The sequence below is a fragment of the Hemicordylus capensis genome, chromosome 5 (genome assembly GCF_027244095.1).
Source record: "Hemicordylus capensis ecotype Gifberg chromosome 5, rHemCap1.1.pri, whole genome shotgun sequence".
Classification (NCBI taxonomy): domain Eukaryota; kingdom Metazoa; phylum Chordata; class Lepidosauria; order Squamata; family Cordylidae; genus Hemicordylus; species Hemicordylus capensis.
In genome coordinates this window covers 5,006,868-5,028,315 of record NC_069661.1, presented here as the reverse complement: position 1 = coordinate 5,028,315, position 21,448 = coordinate 5,006,868, and the positions used below count along the sequence as shown (strand labels likewise).

The window sequence follows — 21,448 nt, the reverse complement described above, 5'->3', positions numbered from 1 at the left end:
TCCTCTTTTTAAGACCACCTTTTAACGTGGGCGGTTTGGTGAGGATATTTGTAAGCTTGCTGTATTTTCTCTTCATGTGATCGCTCGCCACCTTGCATATTCCAACAGCTGGTTCAGACATCCTATGGAACCACAGTTAGAGCCTGCCCCACACGATGTCCTCAGGAGAACATGCGTCTCCTTCCCTCCCCGGCCTTGCGACCGTCTACTTCTGATTAAGGTTAGATAAAGAAAGAGCGGTTGTGACGTCCCAATGGGCAGATGGTGGCTGGCTATTACTTGGAAGAAACTGCAATCTGGAACTCACTACAAACTCGAGTTTATTATTTATTTATTATTTTATTTATTTAGCACATTTTTATACCGCGCTAACCCAAGGTCTCAGGGCGGTTCACAACAAACAAATACTAAAAACAATTTAAAACAAATAATAAACAATCAAAAGTTTAAAAAAATAAAAGTTAAAAAGCTAAAAAGTTAAAAGTTAAAAAGCTAAAAAGCTTGGGTAAAAAGATAAGTCTTTAGACCCCTTTTAAAAGCCACTAGAGATGGGGAGACTATTATTCCCACAGGAAGTGTGTTCCAAAGTCTTGGGGCGACAACAGAGAAGGCCCGTCCCTGGGTGGCCACCAAACGACATGAAGGTAGCCACAGACGAGCCTCCCCTGATGAACGTAGTGGATGATGGGGATCATGCAGAAGAAGACGCTCTCTTAAATAGAGTTGCAGCTTGTGGTGTATTGAATAGAGAGGTTGGAATAAATCCAGATCGTTGGGTTCAGACATTGTGACCAATCCTGGTTTACATGTGAACACCGTTATCTGCGGAGGTTCTGTTCTCCGCTACAACCACAGATAACGGAACTGCAGATAATGAGGCATTGAGACAATGGGATGGTGGGGGGTGGGAGGGAATTTAGGTTTCTGGAAGCTGCAAAAATCAGCTAAAAACAGAGGAAATAATGTAAACAAAGTGCTGTACTGTGTTCTGTAGGTCTCCAGGTGTCCGGCAATGCCCCCCAAAAGTCCTAAATGCACAAAATGCCTCCTTTCCTCAAAATGGTAGCCAGGGTGGTCCTCAAAATCCAGCCACCCTGAACTATTTTTGTTACACATATGCCAAGGTTGGGTGCTAATTGTCTGACTGCAGATTCACAGAACCGCAGTATCTGCAGCCAGTACGGTGGATACTGTACTGGCTGTACAGTATATCGATACCGCAAATCGCGAGGGGTTTGCCTGTATTCTAACCTAAATCAGAAGTAGATGCTCGTGAAAGCAGGGGAAGAGGGAGGGCACGCCCCTGAGTCTGGGGATATTGTGCAGAACCAACCTTTAATCATGGATCCACGTGACATATGAACCAGTGTGATAAAAGGGCAGGATATAAATGTTTGGGGAAAGTAGTGATTGAGTGATGCTACAGAGTACAGAATGGGATCCCAGGGGAACAACCGTCTCCTTACCATGCTTACACCACCAGAGTTTTCTGGGCTGCACATGCCCTCCAGCGGGGCCATGCCAATGGTCGTCCCTGTGAATGTCACACCGCTGTGGGGATACACAAGAAAGAACAGGGAGAAGAGATCATTCTTAGGGCCCCTGATAATCGGAACAGCATTCTAAGCAGCCTGAGAATGTTGAAATTAACTGGAAACAGTGGAACTCATTGCCACAAGATAATGTAAAGACCAGCAACATAACAATTTTTCCTCAAAAGACTGGGCAAGCAATATTTATTAAGACTATCTGGAGGCTCTGTGCTCCCCCGTCCCAAACACTATGTCTGCAGTCCTTGTTCTCCATAGTGTGGTAACAGAAAAAGCAAAAAGGGCTGGTTTAAATCTGTCCCTCATTCTAGCAGATGGCTATTCAGACATCTGTGCTGTACAGGCATACAGCCGTCTGTACAAATGCACATGTTTTTGTGTGCATGACTGTACATGTGTTCATTGTAAAAGCAAGCCAGGAGCAGGCCCCCTCAAATGCAGGGCAAAGATAGAGAGTGTACTACTGTACTGGCTGAATATAATGCATCAATAACTGGATGTTCCTACAGATCTGTACATGTGCACACTGTACACAGATCGTATGTGCATGGAGCGTAACCTGCAAAGAGGGCTGCAGAACTCTCCTTAGCCACTTCAGCCCATCGATCTGTTGAGAGCTTCAGTGGATCTACCTGAGAGAGGGAGGGCAGATGCACCCGGATATGGCCAGTTTGGAGACGCCAGAACAAAGCCCAAAGTCAGACCCAGCGCCCTGTTTCCGGCACTTTTTCCTTCTAAAAAGCAAGGAGCAGCAGGAAAGGAAAGGAGACACCCCTGAGCAGACGGCAGCCGACTCCAAGACAGACTCACGTGAGCAGCTGCGCATTGTCGTGCTTCTTCCGAGATTTCAGAGATTTCTTCCACTGCAGGAAGGACACAAGGGAGGCATGGGCATCGCTGACCACCCGACACTGGTCCCGATCGGTCCACACCTCCAGCCCAATCAGGGCCACTTTGATATTCAGAGACCTGTAGAACTGGAGAAGAGAGGAGGAGGGTTTTGAAAAATAAAACTCCTACCAAGTACACATCTCCCCCAGAGTATGTATTCATTCATTCACTCACTCACTCACTCATTCATTTTGAATATTTCTATATCACCCAAAACTTGCATCTCGGGGGGTTCTGAACCCTGGGTTCCCAGATGCTGTAGGACTACAAACTCCACCAGCCCCAGCCACAATGCTTGAAGGTCAAAGGATTATAGGAGTTGTAGTCCGCCATCTGGCAGCTAAGAGGGAAAATGATGGAAGTCTATAAAATCCTGCATGGTGTGGAGAGAAAGAAATCTCTCTCCCTCTCTCACAACACTACAGCCATCTCTGGAAGGGGGCCACAGCATGGGGGAAGGGGGCCAACTCCTTTCCCTCTGGGCTGTGACTCTGGTCTAAATTGCATTCCCGCAAGCTGCTATTAGCCAGGGAGAGGGAAATGTATAGGCAGACAGTGCTGGTACGTTTCCCCCTCTGCAATTACAGCAGCTTCAGGCAGCGGGGATTAAGTCAAGAAACTGGCACAGGGGCAAAGGGTAAAACCCCACCCCACCCATAAGCTGCAGCCTCGATCTAAAATGAACCCACTCACCCCTGGGGCGGGGGGGTACTTTATGAGAATGAAAAAGACATTTGGGAGTCCAGTAGTTGTCTAGTTGGGCCCTGAGGCAGGTCCTGTGTGAGGTTATCAGGGCCCTGGAGGGCTTTCCCGCATTTTCAGAATGCAGAGAGTTGCGGTTAGTTGCTAACCTGCCCCTGGCCTAAAGAGACCTGCTGATTACCTTGTCCACATAATTAGCAATCTCCAGGATCCGCTGCTTTGTGAGTCCCAAATTTTGCTGCTGGTTCACAAACTGGAGGAAAAACAGGGAAAGATGAACGAAGAGGGAGGAAAACCAGACAGGAAAGGAAACACAGTTAGTGGTATTTCAGAAGCAACAACCACTTAGACTGTTGTGTGCTCCTTGAAGAACTGCTGGTACCATGATGTGCCCTGCATGCACGCACATAGGCATCATGCACACGCACACACACCATCCAGAAGGACTCCTCTTCATTTTGGACCAAAACTAGATCACAAAAGCAAACCTTTCAGATCCCCCAAATTGGCAGCAGGAATTATAGTTCAACACTCTTAAGCCCTCTCAGAAGTAGATGCAAAACCTAATTCTAAATCTAGTGGGAGGCAAGCCTAACTTGTGGGCAGCCATCAATTGGAGCAGGAATCCCCATCTCTGAGTCCTCAGATGTTCATGGACTCCAACTCAAACCATTCTCAGCCACAACAGCCGGAGGAATTGTGGTCGAACAACATCTGGGGACTCAAGGATGGGGACCTCTGAAATGGACCACAAATCTTCTTTGCTTCCTGTGAGAAGTAGACAAATCCCTGGAGGACAAGTGTATCAACAGCTATCATGCAGAACCTCCACAATCAAAAGCAGTCTACCTCTGAATGCCAATTGCTGGGTGACAACAGCAGAGGCAGGTTGTTGCCTTCATCCCCTGCCTGTAGGCTTCACAGAGGCGTCTGGTCAGCCACAATGGAAAACAGGATGCTGGACTCGAAGAATGCTTAGCTGCATCCAGCAGGACAATTATTATGTTCTTTTTAGCTGTCATGATTAGGAATGGAACCTCCATGTAAAGAGGCAGGTTACCACACTTCTGTCTTCACAAGGATCCATACACATCTCTTACCCTAGATTGGAGGGGGAGTTGCAGGGGCAGGCAATTGGGATTTAGACCAGGCATGTGTGAGTCTGTTGTGGGGGGCGGGGGTGTGTGTGTTCCAATCCTTTGTACCACACCACAGCCCCAGTCCAAATTGCCTCTCCCCCTGGTGCTCTTTAGCTGCAGAAGGTACCCTTACAGGCAAGTAAGGGAAATGCTGGCCTTAAGAGTCAGAGGATGGGTACAGAGGCAAATGGCTAGATCTCCCTTTCCTCCAGTAGTGCGGCCTTGATCTAAACCTACCCTCCCACACCCTGTAGCTAGTCTGTGTGATTTTTTTTTTTTAACTTCCTTCCTTGAGTGAAAGCCAGGGGCACAGCCACCATTGTGCGAACGAGTTCAAAGAACGCGGGCCGCCAACGGAAAAGGCCGCTGATGCCCGTGGCTCGGGCTCCAGAGGAGTCCAGAGCAAACTCCCCTCTCCCACATCCAGGCAGCCGAGAGCCCGGGCGAACTCTCTGCTAGTTATTTCAGGCAGCAGCGACTGCCCAGCAGAACGTCTTCCCCTTCCTCTCCCTCTCCGACACGTGACGTCACATGCAAAGGGGGCGTGGCCTGGGCTGCCGAGAACCCAAGCGAGCTCTCAGCTCATTTCAGGCAGCGCCAGCGGCCTGACGGGACGTTTCCCCCTTTCTCTCCCTCCAGAGAGGGAGAGGAAGGGGGAAACGCTCTATCGGGCGGTTGGAGTTGCCTGAAATAACTGGCAGCAGAGTTCCCCCGGGGCGTGGGAGCGGGGAGTTTGCTCTGGAGCCCGAGCCACGCCCCCGTGCATGTGACGTCACACACACGGGCGCATTTGGAGGGGGCTCCGCACCGGTTGAAAGTAAAACACAGGAACAAAAGAAGCTGCCATATTACTGAGTCAGACTATTGGTCCACCCAGCTCAGTGCTGTCTACACAGACTGGCAGCAGCTACTCCAGGGTTGCCCGCAGGAGTCTCTCTCAGCCCTCTCTTGGAGATGCTGCTGCCAGGGAGGGAACCTGGGACTTTCTGCATGCAAGCGGGCAGGCGCTTTTCCCCATCCCGTCAGGGGAAGGTCTTCCAGTGCCCACACATGAAGTCTCCCACTCAAAGGCAAACCAGGGCAGAAGCTGCTTAGCCAAGGGGACCATTCCTGCTTGCTGCCACAAGGTGCTCACCAGGGTGTGGTCTGCAACTATGAAGAGCTCCATGTACTTCAGGGTCCTCCAGGCGTCCCTCCTTTTCTGCAAGAGAATTCGCTTAGCATCACCAAGGGGAGAGGAACCAGCACAGGGAGGGACCAAACGTGACCCGTCTTCCCCATTCCCAGAGGCAGAGTCAACAGTCAGGGCCAGAATATGCATCTATGGAGGCCAGGGTGCTCAGCCTTGGGTGCCCAGATGTTGTTGGACTACAAACATCCCATCATCCACAATGGCCAAACCTAGTGGCTGGGGTTGATGGGTGTTATAGTCCAACAACCTCTGGGCACCCAAGGTTGGGAAGCTCCACTTGAAGGCGCTCAGGCTGGCATGCATGGTCCCCTTCTCCCATTTTATCCTCACAACAACCCTGTGAGGTAGCCTAGGCTGAGAGAGGCTGAATGGCCCAAGTTCAACCAGTGAGCTTCACAGCTGAGTCGGAGTTTAGCCCAGGTCTTTCAGGCTGTAGTCTGACACTGTAACCACTACACCACACTGGTTCTTATCCACAGGGAACTAGGAAGCTGCCTTATACTGAGTCAGACCATCGATCCATCCAGTTCAATGCTGCCAGCACTGACTTGCAGCAGCACTCCAGGGCCTCAGACGGGGGGGGGCTTCTCCATTTCTACCTGGAGATGCAGGGAGTGAACCTGAGACCTTCTGCATGCAAGTATATGCTCTGCCACTGAGTCACAGCCCCAGCTTTCTCCAGGTTCTCCGTTCTAAAATGCCCACGAAAAAGCTCACCCGCTGATGTGCAGCTGGCTTGAAGACCCTAGCAATATCTCCTAGGTTGCTTCGCAGGTGGTCGCCATGCCCACAGGTCCCGCCTTTGATTGGCAGATGCTCTGCTCTGTAGAGGACGTGGGTGTCAGATTCCGGGCTTGCTGGGGGTTTCAGGTAATAGCTGTCATTATGGCTGAGGGTGATCAGGCCGCTGATGGAAGACCAAAACGGTGCAATTAGAAACACTCCCTTTTGATAAAGCACTTTAGGAACCAGTAATCCTTCCACGATTCAATGCGCCATTCTTGTCCATGCTGGTAAACAGGTCCCTCAGGTTTTCATGCTGCTTCAAAACCCTGTTTCACCAGGGACAAGGGTGGGGCAGAAGAAACTAGGGTGTATCTGTACTTATGGTATCACAGAGCTGGGTAGTCTGCAGAAAAGTGCCACCAAAATTATGGAATTGTTGGAGCACTTTCCCTGCAGGGAAGGGATCTGGAAGGGAAAGTCAGGAGGGTCCAATCACTGCAGAAAGCATGGAACTTGTTCAAAGCCCCAATAATAAAAGCTCAGTTGGAGGTTCAGGAGGTCACCAGCATGGCTAACAAGTGGAGTCGGGGAAGCTACAAAAGGGAAGAAGAATTCCTTCAGAAAATGGAAGTCCTGCCCAAATGGGAAAAAAACCAGGAAGGAACATAAACTCTGGCAAAAGAAATGCAAAGACACAACAAGGGATGCAAAGAGAGAGTTTGAGGAACACATAACTAGAAGTGTCAAGCAGAATAACAAAAACTTCTTTAAATATATCAGAAGCAGAAAACCTGCCAGGGAGGCGGTTGGACCCTTAGATGACGAGGGTGTGAAAGGGAGTATTAAGGAGGAGAAAGAGATTGCAGAGAAGCTGAATAAGTTCTTTGCGTCTGTCTTCACGGTGGAGGACACCGACCATATACCCACTCTGGAATTGAACTTCTCAGGCTTGGAGGCTGAAGAACTGGGCCAATTTGAGGTGAAGAGAAAGGACGTTCTTAATTGTCTTGAAAAACTAACAATCAAGACATCGCCAGGGCCAGATGACATCCACCCAAGAGTTCTGAAAGAACCCAAATTTGAAATTGCTGATCTCCTTGCAAAAATATGTAACTTGTCCCTACAATCAGGCTCTGTACCAGAAGACTGGAAAGTAGCTAATGTAACTCTGATTTTCAAAAAGGGATCTAGGGGGGATCTGGGAAATTACAGGCCAATTGGCTTAATTTTGGTGCCAGGCAAATTGATGAAAATCATACTTAAGGACAAAATTGTTAAACATATAGAAGAACAGGCCATGCTGAAGGAGAACCAGCGTGGCTTCTGCAAGGGAACGTCTTGCCTCACTAACCTTTTGCAGTTCTTTTGAGAGTGTCAACAGGCATGTGGATAATGGTGATCCAGTTGACATAGTATACTTCCAAAAAGCTTTTGACAAAGTTCCCCACCAAAGGCTCTTGAGTAAACTTAGCAGTCATGGGATATGGGGACAGGTTCATGTGTGGATTGGTAACTGGTTGAAGGACAGGAAACAGAGGGTAAGAATAAATGGAGAGTTTTCACAATGGAGGGAAGTAAGAAGTGGGGTCCCCCAGGGATCTGTACTGGGACCGGTGCTTTTTAATTTATTCAAAAATGATCTACAAGCAGGGGTAACCACTGAAGTAACCAAATTTGCAGATGACACTAAACTATTCAGGGTAGTGAAATCTAAAACAAATTATGAGGAGCTCCAAAAGAATCTCTCCAAACTGGGTGAATGGGCAACAAAATGGCAAATGCGGTTCAGTGTAAGCAAGTGTAAAGTGATGCATATTGGGGCAAAAAACCCAACTTCACATATATGCTGATGGAATCTGAGCTGTCACAGACTGACCAGGAGAGAGATCTTGGGGTTGAGTCAATGTGTGGCAGCTGTGAAAAAGGCTAATTCCATGCTAGGGATCATTAAGAAGGGGATTGAAAATAAGTCTGCTAATATTATCCTGCCTTTATGCAAAACTATGGTGCAGCCACATTCGGAGTACTGCTGCATATAGTTCTGGTCACCACACCTAAAAAAGGACATTGTAGACCTGGGAAAGGTGCAGAAGAGGGCAACCAAGATGGTCAGGGGCCTGGAGCACCTTCCTTATGAGGCAAGGCTACAGCATCTAGGGGTTTTTTTTCTTTTGAAAACGAGGCGACTACGGGGAGATATGATAGAGGTGTAATAAACTATGCATGGAGTAGAAAGAGTGGACAGAGAGAATTCCCACCCACCCTCTCTCACAACTCTAGAACCAGGGGTCATCCCAAGAAATTAAAGGCCAGGAAATTTAGGACCAACAGAAGGAAGTACTTTTTCACACAGTGAGTAATAAATCTATGGAAAGCTCCACCACGGTATGTGGTGATGGCCACTCACTTGGATGGCTTTAAAAGGGGCTTAGGCAAATTCATGGAGGAGGAAGAGAGGTCTAGCAGGATCCAGCAGCCCTAGTGGCTATGTGGAACCTCCATGTTCAAAGGCAGTATACCACTACACATCAGCTGCTGGGGAGTAACAGCAGGGGCGGGCTACTCTGCTTGTGTCCAGCAGCTGATGGGGTCCCCAAAGGCATTTGGCTGGCCACAGTTGGAAGCAGCACAATGCTAGGCCTTTGGTCTAATCCAGCAGAGTCCTCTGACCCAGCGGCATACACCACAGGAAGCTGCATCACAGAAAAGTCTCTGGGAAAAAGAGACCCGTGTCCAGCAATCAAAGCTTGCCAAGGGCTCCCCAGTGATTCTGTGCTGAGGTGTTGGAATTTAACGAGGGCTCGTTCTCTTAACCCAGGGGTCCCCCACTGTGGGTCCCCAGATGTTGCTGGACTACAACTCCCATCATCCCCAGTCACACCAGCAAGCCACTGCAGCTGGAGATAATGAGAGCTATGATCCAGCAACATCTGGGGATCCACGGATCCCGGATTAACCACTGCTGAGGAGGTGTCAGATGGAGTCCCAGAGTCCAGATCTCCCCACCTCGCCCTTGTTCTTCCTACACTTGGCTTGGGGCTGAAGCCCACAACCACAATACCGGGAACACTTGGAGTGCCAAGACTGCATGGAAGCTTCTGAAAGCAACCGGCACACAGCCGCCCAGAACAGCTATGCAGCCCATCCCAGTTGAGCTGGCCATCGCACTCCACGCCTTCACCCGAAAGGATCAGAGCAAGCCTCGGATCTTCAAGCCAACAACGTTATCGGAGCATGAGACGTGCCCTGACTCACCCGGCAGCCACTCCGGGAATGTTCTCCCAGCTCGATGGGCAACCACAACCCCTTCCCCTGAAACCTGGAAAGGCGTGGGATGGATACAGACATACAGCTGCTTGCTCATAGGAACATAGGATGTGGTGGCTTTCTGAGTCAGACCCTTGGTCCATCTAGCTCAGTGTTGTCTTCACAGACTGGCAGCGGCTTCTATAAGGTTACAGACAAGAGTCTCTCTCATCCCTATCTTGGAGATGCTGCCAGGCAGGGAACTTGGAACCTTCTGCATGCAAGCAGGCAGGTGTTCTTCCTAGAGCGGCCCCACTGTCCCCTAAGGGGAATATCTACCTGCTCACACAGGTAGTCTCCCATTCAAATGCAAACCGGTGGGAGGGCTGCTTAGCAAAGGAGGCACTTCAAGCTTGCTTCCACAAGACCAGCTCTCCTCTCCCTAAGATCCAGGGTCCATCCTGCCCAGTGCTGTGCACTGCAACTGGCAGCAGATCTCGAGGGACTACTCAGGCTCTGCCATTTTGTACCTGGAGCTGCTGGGGTTTGGACCAGGGACATTCTGCATGCAAAGCATTTGCAGCAGGAAGGAATGGAGCAGGGCCTCTCGTTGGCCACTGGGCAATGGGGCTTGGGCTGGAGAGGCCTGGATTCTACTCTCCACTCAGCCATGAAGTTCCCCAGGTCAGTCACCAGTCTCAGCCTAACTTGCCCCCGGGGTTGTTGTGAAGACAAAAGGAAGGCAGAGCCGTGCATGCCAACCTGAGCACTTGGAGGACAGGGGAGATAAAAAGGAAACAACCAATGAGTCCGCCTGCACAACCCAAGGAGAGGAGAGCTGGTCTGGTGGTAGCCAGCATGACTTGTCCCCATAGCTAAGCAGGATCTGCCCTGGTTGCATCTGAATGGGAGACCTGATGTGTGAGAACTGCAAGATATTCCCCTCAGGGGATGAAGCCACTCTGGGAAGAGCAGAAGGTTCCACATTCCCTCCCTGGCAGCATCTCCAAGAGAGGGCTGAGAGAGATTCCTGCCTGCAACCTTGGAGAAGCCGCTGCCAGTCTGTGAAGACAATACTGAGCTAGATAGACCAATGGTCTGACTCAGTATATGGCAGTTCCCTATGTTCCTATGTTCCAACAATAGAAACATGGGAAGCTGCCTTCTACTGAGTCAGGGCATTGGTCCTTCTAGCTCAGTATTGTCTACCCAGACTGGCTGCGGCTTCTCCAAGGCTGCAAGCAGGAATCTCTCTCAGCCCTATCTTGGAAATGCCAGGGAGGGAATGTGGAACCTTCTGCATGCAAGCATGCAGACACTCTGCAGCCCCATCCCCCCTAAGGAGAATATCTTCCAGTGCTCACACATGTAGTCTCCCATCCAAATGCCAACCAGGGTGGAGCCTGCTTAGCAAAGGGGACAAGTTGTGCTTGCTCCCACAAGACCAGCTCTCCTCCCACAATGTGGCCTTAATTTCTAACTGCATTGTTCTGGCTTCCCACATGACACCGAGGGGATGGACTCTCTGTATGCATTGGTGGGTTCTCCTGGGGCTTCACCCTGGGATTCACCGCTCTGCTGGTTAGAGGTGGGGCGCTGGGAGGGAGGGAGTTTGTCTCATATTTTGGTGAGATGTGGTCAGCCTCAGAGCTCCATCATGCAAACGTCCCAGGATCAGACAGTCAGCTCTAGGTCTGGATGGAGTCAGGGAAGCATCTGTTCAGAGCTTTCACAAGAAGAAGAGCCATCATCACTGGCAGCATCAGAAACAGAAACGCAGTGGAGGGGGCAAGATGAATTTTGAGAGGGCACACTCTGTGGAAGGGAGGGCTCAGCATTATGCCCCAAGCTCTTTCTTTCAAATAACCACAGGGGTCCAGCAACAGGGTTAGGGGGTGAGCTACGTGCCCGGGGGCGGGGGCAGCATCATAGTTGGGAAAGGAAGAGCTACTGCACCAAAGGAAGGAAGCAGAAAGGGAAATTCCTTGAGTCCCCCGATGTTGTTGGGACTACAAAGCCCATCGCTCCCAGCCACAATGGCCTCATCGCTCCAACCCTGAGAGCAATGGGGATCGTAGTCCCAACAATATCTGGGGACTCACGGTTGAGCAGCCCTGCCGTAGGGGGATTCAAGACACGACAGCCACAAGAGTCTTCTTCATGGCCCTCTCTCAGACTCACGGCTTCGGGCAAGACTCCCCGAGGAGGAGGCAAAGGCAGTTTTCCAGCTGCACAACTCATTTGTGCGTCCGTTAATATCCTGGGCCAAAAATGATTGTGTGTGTGTGTGTGTGTGTGTGTGTGTGTGTGTGTGTGTGTGTGCATAGCTGAAAGATGACCTCACTGACTGGAGTTCCTCAAGATGTGGCTCATACAGATGGAGGCTGCCAGGGCTATTTTGACTCCTGCGATGACAGAGCCGGGCCTCTGAGATGGCAGGGCGGTCAGCATGCGGTGGTTGCTGGGCCCTCCCTCCCCTCCCTCTCCCCCCTCCTCTCTCCACCAGCAACCCCTGCCCACCAGCCCTGGCAAAGCAGCCGCGAGCAGAACATGGCTGGCTGATCCAGGCTTGCAGCTGCGGCCGCTCAGAACCGGACAGGCACATTCCGGCCGCGGATATTTTGCCAGGGAAGCAGTAGATGGAAGGGGAGCAAGGGGGGCTGCGGGACAAAATAAGAAAGGGGGAGGCAATTGCCACAGATGGCGAGGTGGGGCGGGGGGGCAAGTTTGAAAGGGTGCATAGGATTTGGCCCATTAGAACAGGGCAATGAAATGGATCTCCAGCCCAAACAACAGGGCTGGCCAAAGAAGAACCCGGGCAGGCAAGGGAGAACACATGGTGGGTTCTGGGAAACCCGCACTGAGGATGCAGCACGGTGACTGGATCTCAGTTTGCAAAGCCAGCGGGCATGGTGGGTGGGGCAGGGGTCTCAATCTGTGGCCCTCCTCCTGCTGCCGATGTTGGCCTACAACTCCCATCATCCCTGACTACTGGCCATTGTGACTGGGGATGATGTTGTAGTCCAACAACAGCTGGGGGGGCACCGTTTGAGACCCCCCCGAGTTACATTAGCAACAGGAGACCCAGGTTCGAATCCCCACCCAGCCCTGAAGCTTACTGGGTGATCTTGGGCCGGTAAGTGCACGTTGTGTAGAATGCACCACTAAGCAACAGGCTTAAACCTAGCGGGTGACAAAGAAAGTTTATTTTTATTAAAATATTTATTATTATTAAAACTGGCAACTTTCTCTTCTAAAATACAAAAGCAGTGGTGGGGGCTCTGGATTGGGACCATAAAAGGTGGCAAGAGGGCGTATCCATTCCCACCTGCCCCCCAATGAAATTTTCCCGCCGGAGATCTGCTCACCCAAGGCACTCTCTGTTGCAAAGAGCCAAACTTCTTTCCCAACAGTGCCATGAGTATTTATAAAAAGGGTTGAGGGGGGGATTATGTTTGCCATCCTGAGCTGCTCAGAGGAGGGGTGGGTTACAAAGGTAATAAATAGATAACATGCCCTTGAATGTTCCGTGAAAGTCTTTGGAATGTTATCGAGAGAAGATTGCAGTTAGACCTACCTAAGCTGCTGGGAAGGTTAAATTTTAGCACATGAGCCCTGACTTTACACAGCTACGAGCAGGGACTGGTGAACCCAAGGCTCTCCAGCTGTGGGACTACAACTCCCATCATCCCAGCCACTGCAGCTGGGGGTGATGGGAGTGGTAGTCCAACAACAGCTGGAGAGCTTCGGGTTCACCAAACCCTGGCTTAGACTTATTCTGGGTGGTTGCTGCATTCTGGCTCACACAGCCCCAGCACTGGATTTCAAGTTACAAATCCAGGGATGAAAAATTTCCAAATTTGGGGATGTTTGAGGGGGAAGTACTACCAATTGGGTTAAACCAAACTTCATATCCCAATTCATATTCAGTAGCATTGGACCCTTCCAGTTGGTGTCCAGTTTGTGCCCGATCCGGACTCGAGCTGAACCAGGCAAACCGGTTTTGTGCACACCCCTACTGCCAGAGATGACGGGGCTCTTCTTTCAACACCTATTGATCCACCCATCCTCCATTCATGCACGAAATATCTTTTTAAACTGACCCAAAGACCAAACTATACATTACAGTGGAGTCACCTAATTTTCTTTTCGTAAAGCAGCCATGAGGGTCCCTGCTTTGGACTGGGGTCATGGCGCTGGGGGTGCCCAATCTTGTCCCCATGCATGGATCCCTTGACTTAAATTGCCCCTCAATTCGAAGCTGTTATCACTCACAGAAGAGAAAGAGCAGAATTTTGTGTGTTCTGGGTCAGAGAGTCCTTTGGTGGGGGAAAGGGCTGGGCACCCCATGCCTCTGCTGAAATCCCAACCCAAAGCAACCCCACAGGGGTTGATTTTACAAGAACAAAGTTACGGCGGGAATGCCAGCCACAGAACTCCAAAGTAGCATGCCATGTGACCCTAAACCAGTGGATGTCACCATGTCCAGTGGCAGTGAATTCCACAACAATTCCATGGCAATGGTCACCATGTCCAGTGGCAGAGAATTCCACAGATTACCCATATGTTCCCATGAAGAAGTGCTTCCTTTTGTCAATCCTGAATTCCACGGGATGAGCCCATGTGTTGCAGGAGAGGGAGAAAAATGGTTCTCTACCCACTTTGAGCAGAAAGTGGCTAGAACTTAGGCATTGTATACATTCTTCAGAGGGCAAGCAACTGCCTTTGAGCCCCTGCTCTCCCAATCGCCTTCCTCACCTGATTCCGGAGCAAGCACTTAGCACCACCCAGGAGCCCTTGTACCCTCGGACGTGGCCGTGGTAGTAACAGTGTTCCTGGAAGAAGAGGCAACTCATCAGAACGATTGGCAAGACTGTTCGTTTTGTGTGTATAAACTGGGCAGAACTTGCGTGCGGGTGGCAAAGAGAATCAGGTCCTCTGAAGGAGAACTATTCCTGACAAGGAACTCAACAAAGCTCATCCCTCGTTTGCATTTATTCCAGATTTTAACCCAACCCCTCCTAAGAGTTCAGGAGAGGGGTGCACAACTCTGGCCCTCTTGCAGATGTTGAATGACAATTCCCATTATCCTTGACTATTAAGCACTGTGCCTGGGGATGATAGGAGATGTAGTCCAAAAACAGCTGGCCGGCCGAAGTTGTGTAGCTTTGGTTTAATAGCATCGCACAACTGCAGCTGGGCTAAAAGTTCCCCACTGAGAACTTTGGGCCAAATTGGGGGGTGAGGGATTCAAAGGGGAAAGGGGGGCAAGAGTGCCCATCTTTTTTCCATTTTCAGGAGGCATGCTGTTTTCAAGTACATAGCATAAGAACATTGGAAGCTGCCTTCTACCCAGTCAGACCCTTGGTCGGTCGAGCTCTGTATTGTCTACCCAGACTGGCAGCGGCTTCTCCAGGTTGCAGGCAGGTGTCTCTCTCAGCCCTGTCTTGGAGATGCTGCCAGGGAGGGAACTTTCTACACGCAAGCATGACGGTGCTCTTCCCAGAGCAGCCAAAGGGGGAATATCTTACAGTGCTCACACATACGGTGTCCCATTCAAATGCAGACCAGGGCAGACCCTTCTTAGCAAAAGGGACAAGTCATGCTTGCTACCACCAGACCAGCTCTCCCAGGACAGACCAATAGGATCCTTGCCACCCGGAGAATTTCCCCAAAGCAAAGCAATGGGAGAGATGTGCTGTCCCTTCTCAGGTCCTGCCGCTCCCCTTCCTTGGCTGGCAAAGCGCCATCTTTCCCAGAGAGCCTTGGGCATATCCCCGTAATGCCCAACTGAAACCATCTTCAAGACATGTCAGTGCATCTGTTCAGAACCCCGCTGGGTCAGCCCAAAGGCCCATCTAGTCTAGCATCTTCCTTCCCACAGCAACTAAATAGCTGCTGCCGCTGCTGGGAAGCTAATGAGCAGGACATGAAGGCCACAGGTAGACTGCCTCCATACACTGAAGCTCAGTTTGGCTACCATGGCTAAGAGCAGCTGATAGACTTTTTTCAAAAATATAAGAACATTTTAAAAGTCCTGCCAGGTGAGACCAAGATGAGTCCATCTAGAACAGCATCCTCATCCTACAGTGGACAACCTGATGCCTCGGGAACAACAAAATTCAGTTGTGTGGACAGCAGCTCTCTCTTGCTGCTGCTTTCTAGAAACTAGTATGCTGTGGTATACTGCCTCTGAACAGGGAGGTTCACCCCTTCTTACCCTTGGCTCTCCCTCCCCTTCCATCCCTTCGAAATCTAGACCACTCCTTGGATCAGGGGCCCAGTCCTTTTTTATGTGGTTCTGTGTACTACAAAGTATAGTGCATTCTGATGGAAATTGATGTTGATGATGATGACGACGACGATGATAACACAGGAACATAGGAAGCTGCCATATACTGAGTCAGACTATTGGTCCATCTAGCTCAGTATTGTCTTCACAGGCTGGCAGCGGCTTCTCCAAGGTTGCAGGCAGAAATCTCTCTCAGTCCTATCTTCGAGATGCTGCCAGGGAGCAAACATGGAACCTTCTGCTCTTCCTAGAGTGGCTCCATCCCCTGAGGGGAATATCTTCCAGTGCTCACACTTCTAGTCTCCCTTTCATATGCAACCAGGGCGGACCCTGCTTAGCTAAGGGGACAAGTCATGCTTGCTACCACAAGACCCGCTCTCCTATGATGATGATGATGATGATGATGATGATGATGATGATAAGAATTAAGAGCTTACTCAAGGGTTCCCAACTTTGGGACCCAAGATGTTGTTGAACTACAACTCCCATCATCCCCAGCCACAATGGCCAAGGTCACTGTGGCTGGGGATAATGAGAGTTGTAGTCCAGCAGCATTTGGGGACGCAAGGCTGGGTACTCCTAGACTAACTAATCCATGTAGATGATTCTGACAAATTATGACCCATTTATATGACTGGTGGTCATCCCAAGGCAATCTCCACATTTGTCTTACCTTTGGATTTCCTTACACAGTCCTTAGACCCTCCTGTTCCCTGGATTTCCCCCATACCCCTCCCAACCACTACATTTCTGAGCCAAACTGCCAGCATGTTTCTGATATTTTCTTTGCAACCACAAGAAGAAACTTGAGGGTGAAAACAGACAAATGTTTCAAGTATGGTCAAGCTAGCTTGAAATCACCTTCACTGCCATGAACACACACAGGGCCATTTTTTCTATGCTGGAGAAAATTGTGAAAAATCTAAGACCAATCTGCAGTTTTACAGTGTGTCAGGTTAAATTTTACAGTGTGTCAGTAAGGGCCTACTGGCCAGTACCCACAACATCACCAACATGTTTCACTTTTTAAAATTCCCAAAGCAGAGTTGCAACATTTTTTTTAAAAGGAATATGTCTTGGGGTAACACAAAAAATGACCATATGTGTACATAAATGTATATAGGTCACTTTTAAATCTATCTATAAAGGCAAAAAGCCCAACTGAAACAGCAGAGAAGGAAGAAGATAGCTGATTGAGCATTCAACTTGCAAATATGTGAATGGGCAAAGCAAGTTGCAAAGCAAAGCAAGAACTCCTGCTTAAGTACATTGCATCTGTTTTCACCATTAAAAAAAAGCAAGTTCAGCTTTTCTCTGACTGCCAAATTGTACAGCGATTGCAAGATCCTGCACGCAAAGCCCCGGCAACTCTGATGATCCATGAGATGTGGGGCGCTAGAAGGTTCCCCACAGACCCCACCAAAGGCACCACTTCCACAGACTCCTGCTTCTGACTTACAGTGTGGTTGGGCGACAGAGTCACTACCTGCCCGTCCTTGGTATAATGCGTCTCCGTGTAATCTGGTGACAGCAGCCTGCTGGGAAAAGAGAAAGCGGGTGGGGGGAGGGAAGAGAGCAGTGGTTAGAAGAAAGGCGCAGGATTAAGGTTCCGTTTTGATCACTGCGCCATGAAATGGACTCAGAGGCCCATCTGAGCAGCCCACCAGCAGAAGGTTCTGTGGGCCTAAGGCATATGAAGGCCAGTCACAAACAGACAAATAACAAATTATTTTGGAATCCCATCAATGGAGCTGAGCTCCCAAGCTAACCTTTTCCCCTGCAAAATCAGCTGTGGGGGCAGCAGGATTTGGGTCAGGGCCGTAGCGCTTAGGGAGAAGTGATCATTTTTCCGCCCATGCTGTGATCTTTACCCAAATTATACAACCACACCAGCTGCTACCATCTATGGAGGAGAAACCTTACGGGCACCCAAACTGGTTGCATGCAGAAGCTTCCAAGTTCCCTCCCTGGCAGCATCTCCAAGATAGGGCTGAGAGAGACTCCTGCCTGCAACCCTGAAGAGCTGCTGCCAGTCTGTGTAGACAATCCCGAGCTAGATAGGCCAAATGTCTGACTCAGTAGAAAGCACCTTCCTATGCGCCATAGCTCATAGCAGCACGTTGGGGCTACAATGGAGGGCAAGGTAGGCTCGCCCCCTCCCCCATACCACGGCCCCAATCCAAATATCCCTCATGGTTGCATATCCATAGAGAAAATGGAGGAGGGCCTTTTCTGTGGCTGCCCCAGCCCAGATTCGTGCCTCCCCCTCCCTGGCTGCTTTAAAGTCCCATCTTCAGACCCACCTGTTTCGCCAGACATTTGCCTAACAATAATTATTATTGGTATCGGTATTGTTGTTGTTCACCAGCTAGAGTCTTTGGAGGAGGCGGTATATAAGAACATTTGAATTAATTAATTAATTACATGATACTGGGAATTCCAACCCGAGCTTCAATGCCACGTCAGTTTGACGCTTAAGTCCAGGTGCCCAGATGTTGCTTGGACTGCAGTCCCCACCACTTCTGGCCAGGCAAAATGGCCTGGCCACTGCGGCTCATGGGGGGGGCGTGGCAGTCCAGCCACATCTGGGGACCCCAGGCTGAGAACCCCGACTTAGGGGGTATGTGCAGAACTGAACTGAAATGCATATTCTTCTTGCCTAGCAAGCCAGAGGCTGCCGGTTCAAATCCGCGCTGGTATGTTTCCCAGACTATAGGAAACACCGATATCGGGCAGCAGAGAGCCAGGAAGCTGCTGAAAGGCATCCCCTCATACTGTGTGGGAGGAGGCAATGGTCAACCCCTCCTGTATTCTACCAAAGAAAAACCACCGGGCTCTGTGGGCGGCAGGAGTCAAAATCGACTTGACGGCACACTCTACCTTTACTTTACTCATCATCGTCAGTTCATCAGATACATTTTTTCCTCTGTCACGAGCTTTCTCCAAGGAGCCCAGGCGGGCATGCATTGACTCCCCTTACCCCAATTTTATCCTCACAACAACCCTGAGAGGTAGGTTAGGTTGAGAGATGACAACAGGGCACCCAGAGTGTTTTTCATAACATGTCTCAGTTTGACATTTTGGCCCTTAACATCACACTGGCTCGAGCTTTGCCTCCCTAGTCTGCTGCCTCACTGTAAGCTCATCAGGGCGAGGAGTTGTTTTTGCCTGTTACTCTGCTAAGCGCAGTGCAGTGTGATGACACTAATCAACAATGGACCAGTTGCACATTTGCTTCCATAAAAGCACAGGCAAGAGTCTAGCCAAACAGAGTGGGACTCTTCCAGCGATTGCCACCACTCAAGTGCAGACCACGTGTATTTCTGCTCCTACTCTGCACCACCTTGCTTTGACCCAGAAACCCTCTCCTCCCCAAATTTCAAGTTTGTGCCCCAACCAGATTGTGCAGAAATCCGAGCGGAGGCCTCCATAAACAAGGAAGGCGCTCAGTGCTCCCGAGACAGAGCCTCGGAGAGAGGAGAAACGCCCCAGGAAAACAAAACAGCCAAGTGGGCCCGTCAGAGGACTGCCTTAAATGGAGAGGCGCAGGGCTGCTACCACCGGAGTAGCAGCCGGCAAAGATCCTCTCTGGCGTTCTCCAGGCTGCTTTTCCAGGGGTCAGGATTAGAAGGCGTGCATTCAGCATGAATCACAGCGTCTTGACTCTCTGCAGCCACCACTGGGATTAACTCTTCGTGCCCATCTGTCTGGAGACACAGATGGCAAACCGCTGCAGGGTTCAAGAAAGCAAACACTCGACATCCAGCCTGGTCCTCAGCAGAGCTGGACTGCACACGCAGTGCTAAAAAATACAGTAAAAATGTAAAACTCTGATCCAATGAATGCTGAGCTATGTGGCCTGTAGAATGTATGCCAATGGAGGAAAACTGGCAGTATTGGCATATTTTGCATGATTCTGCCCTGGGGAGAGGGGAGAAGAGGAGGGATGAAGAAGCCATGAAAACCCTCATGTCCCCCACCTGCCTGAGACCCTGGAGGGCCACTAGCAGCCAGAGCAGGCATGTATTGGGTTAGGTCAGGCATCCCCAAACTGCGGCCCTCCAGATGTTGCTGAACTACAACTTCCAGCATACCCAGCCACAAAAAATTGTGTCTAGGGATGCTGGGAGTTGTAGTTCAGCAACATCTGGAGGGCCGCAGTTTGGGGATGCCTGGGTTAGGTGGATGATTTGTTGGATGGTTGTAAGAGCCAGTTTGTAGAAGTATGTGGTATAGCTTTCCCTGGACTGTACCATGCTGCAACAGAGCTATCGGAAGGGGAAAGAGTGGCATGCCTGAATGCCTCCCACCACCACACCCACCCCAAAAAACCCTGCACATAGAAAATTAGCATGTACAGGAGAAAGCTAAACTACAGCCATTTCCCTGAGATGCTAATTTCCTATGTGCTGAAGGGATGTAGGGGGAAGCATTCAAGCAATTCCTTCCTCCCACATCTGCAACCCCAAAGTGGTACAGTCTAGGAAAACCTTTATCACGCAAATCTGCTCATGCTGTGTACTGGCCCCAAGGCAGCTTCTGTTATTTTAAGTCTAAAATATGTATGACTTCACTGAGAATTCTCAAAAAGGAAAAACTTGGCTACTCACAATTAAAATGTCCAGATCAAAGAATGCCGGTTTTCAACCCGGAGTCTAGAAACGAGGTTGCATTGCCAGTTTCAGCTGGACAGAAAGCCCAGCTAAAAATCCCAAAGGGGACAGTCCAAAAACTCACATCCAGGGAGAGAAAGCAACAAGGGGGGGGGATTGAATTTTCGCTCGACCCCTGCTCCTCCTCCAAGCCCCTTTTGAAGTGAATAGTTATCACTACACCTTGTGGAAGTGAGTTCCACAAGTGATTCTGTACTGCGAAAAGAAGTACTTTCTTTTGTTGGTAAATCAACTGCTCATCCGTTTCACTAGCTGACTTCAAGTTCTACTGTTGTGAGAGATGGGGAGGACCCTCCTCAACTCTAGGCCACACCAGAGCTATACTTCTCCTGGGCACCAAAAACCCTCGGGTCGCCCTGGCCAGCGTCTTTATACGTGGCACTCCGTTCTGCCATCATGGGTAAGAGGCACTGGTCGGCCTCTCTTCCACCAGGGATTTGTCTAGCTATTTTGAAAAGCCATCTGTGCTTATGGTCGGCACCACGTCTTGTGACGAATCCCACCTATGACATAATATACAGTAGGATTGTGCTTGGTTTGGATTCATAGCAGAAATGTCCATATTTGCTTGTATTTTGTGTCGTTGGAGAAGCCCACAAGCAGGGCTTGAAGGCAACACCCCTCCCCTGTTGCTTGTTGCCAGCGTCTGATATTCAAGGGTACACTGCCTCAGAACATGGAGGTTCCATATAGCCAGAATGACTCGTGGCCATGCTCCTCCATATGTTTGCCAAATCCCCTTTTAAAGGCACCTATGAGAACACACGCGGCAAAGCCGGCCGGAGTTCTGCATCTCGCGGATTTCTCTCGATTCTGAGAAAGAGCAGGCCTCATTGCTCTCTGCTGGGTATCTCCCCCCCCAGATACTGGCACCCCTCCCCATAAAAGGTTGCGCTGAGTCACATCACGGGCTTTTTCCCACAGCTGTCTGCCGTCTCTCAACAGCCTTGCTGGGAGGCTCCAAGGCTGACATACAGCTCAGCCCCGTCGCTGACAAATCACTTCCTGATGTTGGAACGGACGATAAAAAGGCAGGA

General features: G+C 50.1%; 1 protein-coding gene across 5 annotated transcripts in view; it reads right to left on the bottom strand.

Moving 5' to 3' along the window:
• Window positions 1-21,448, bottom strand: part of ADAM33 (ADAM metallopeptidase domain 33) — a 90,759-nt gene that overhangs the window by 28,724 nt on the left and 40,587 nt on the right. For 2 of the 5 annotated variants that reach the window (XM_053257791.1, XM_053257794.1), the window contains exons 4-10: window positions 17,198-17,276; window positions 14,205-14,281; window positions 6,192-6,381; window positions 5,418-5,483; window positions 3,325-3,396; window positions 2,361-2,527; window positions 1,467-1,551 (exon numbers count right to left, since the gene is read on the bottom strand). In XM_053257791.1, coding sequence (XP_053113766.1) covers window positions 1,467-1,551; window positions 2,361-2,527; window positions 3,325-3,396; window positions 5,418-5,483; window positions 6,192-6,381; window positions 14,205-14,281; window positions 17,198-17,276 — 736 coding nt within the window. Of the gene's footprint in view, window positions 1-1,466; window positions 1,552-2,360; window positions 2,528-3,324; window positions 3,397-5,417; window positions 5,484-6,191; window positions 6,382-14,204; window positions 14,282-17,197; window positions 17,277-21,448 lie in introns of those variants that run through there. The other 3 variants (XM_053257792.1, XM_053257795.1, XM_053257793.1) reach the window with 3 other exon arrangements.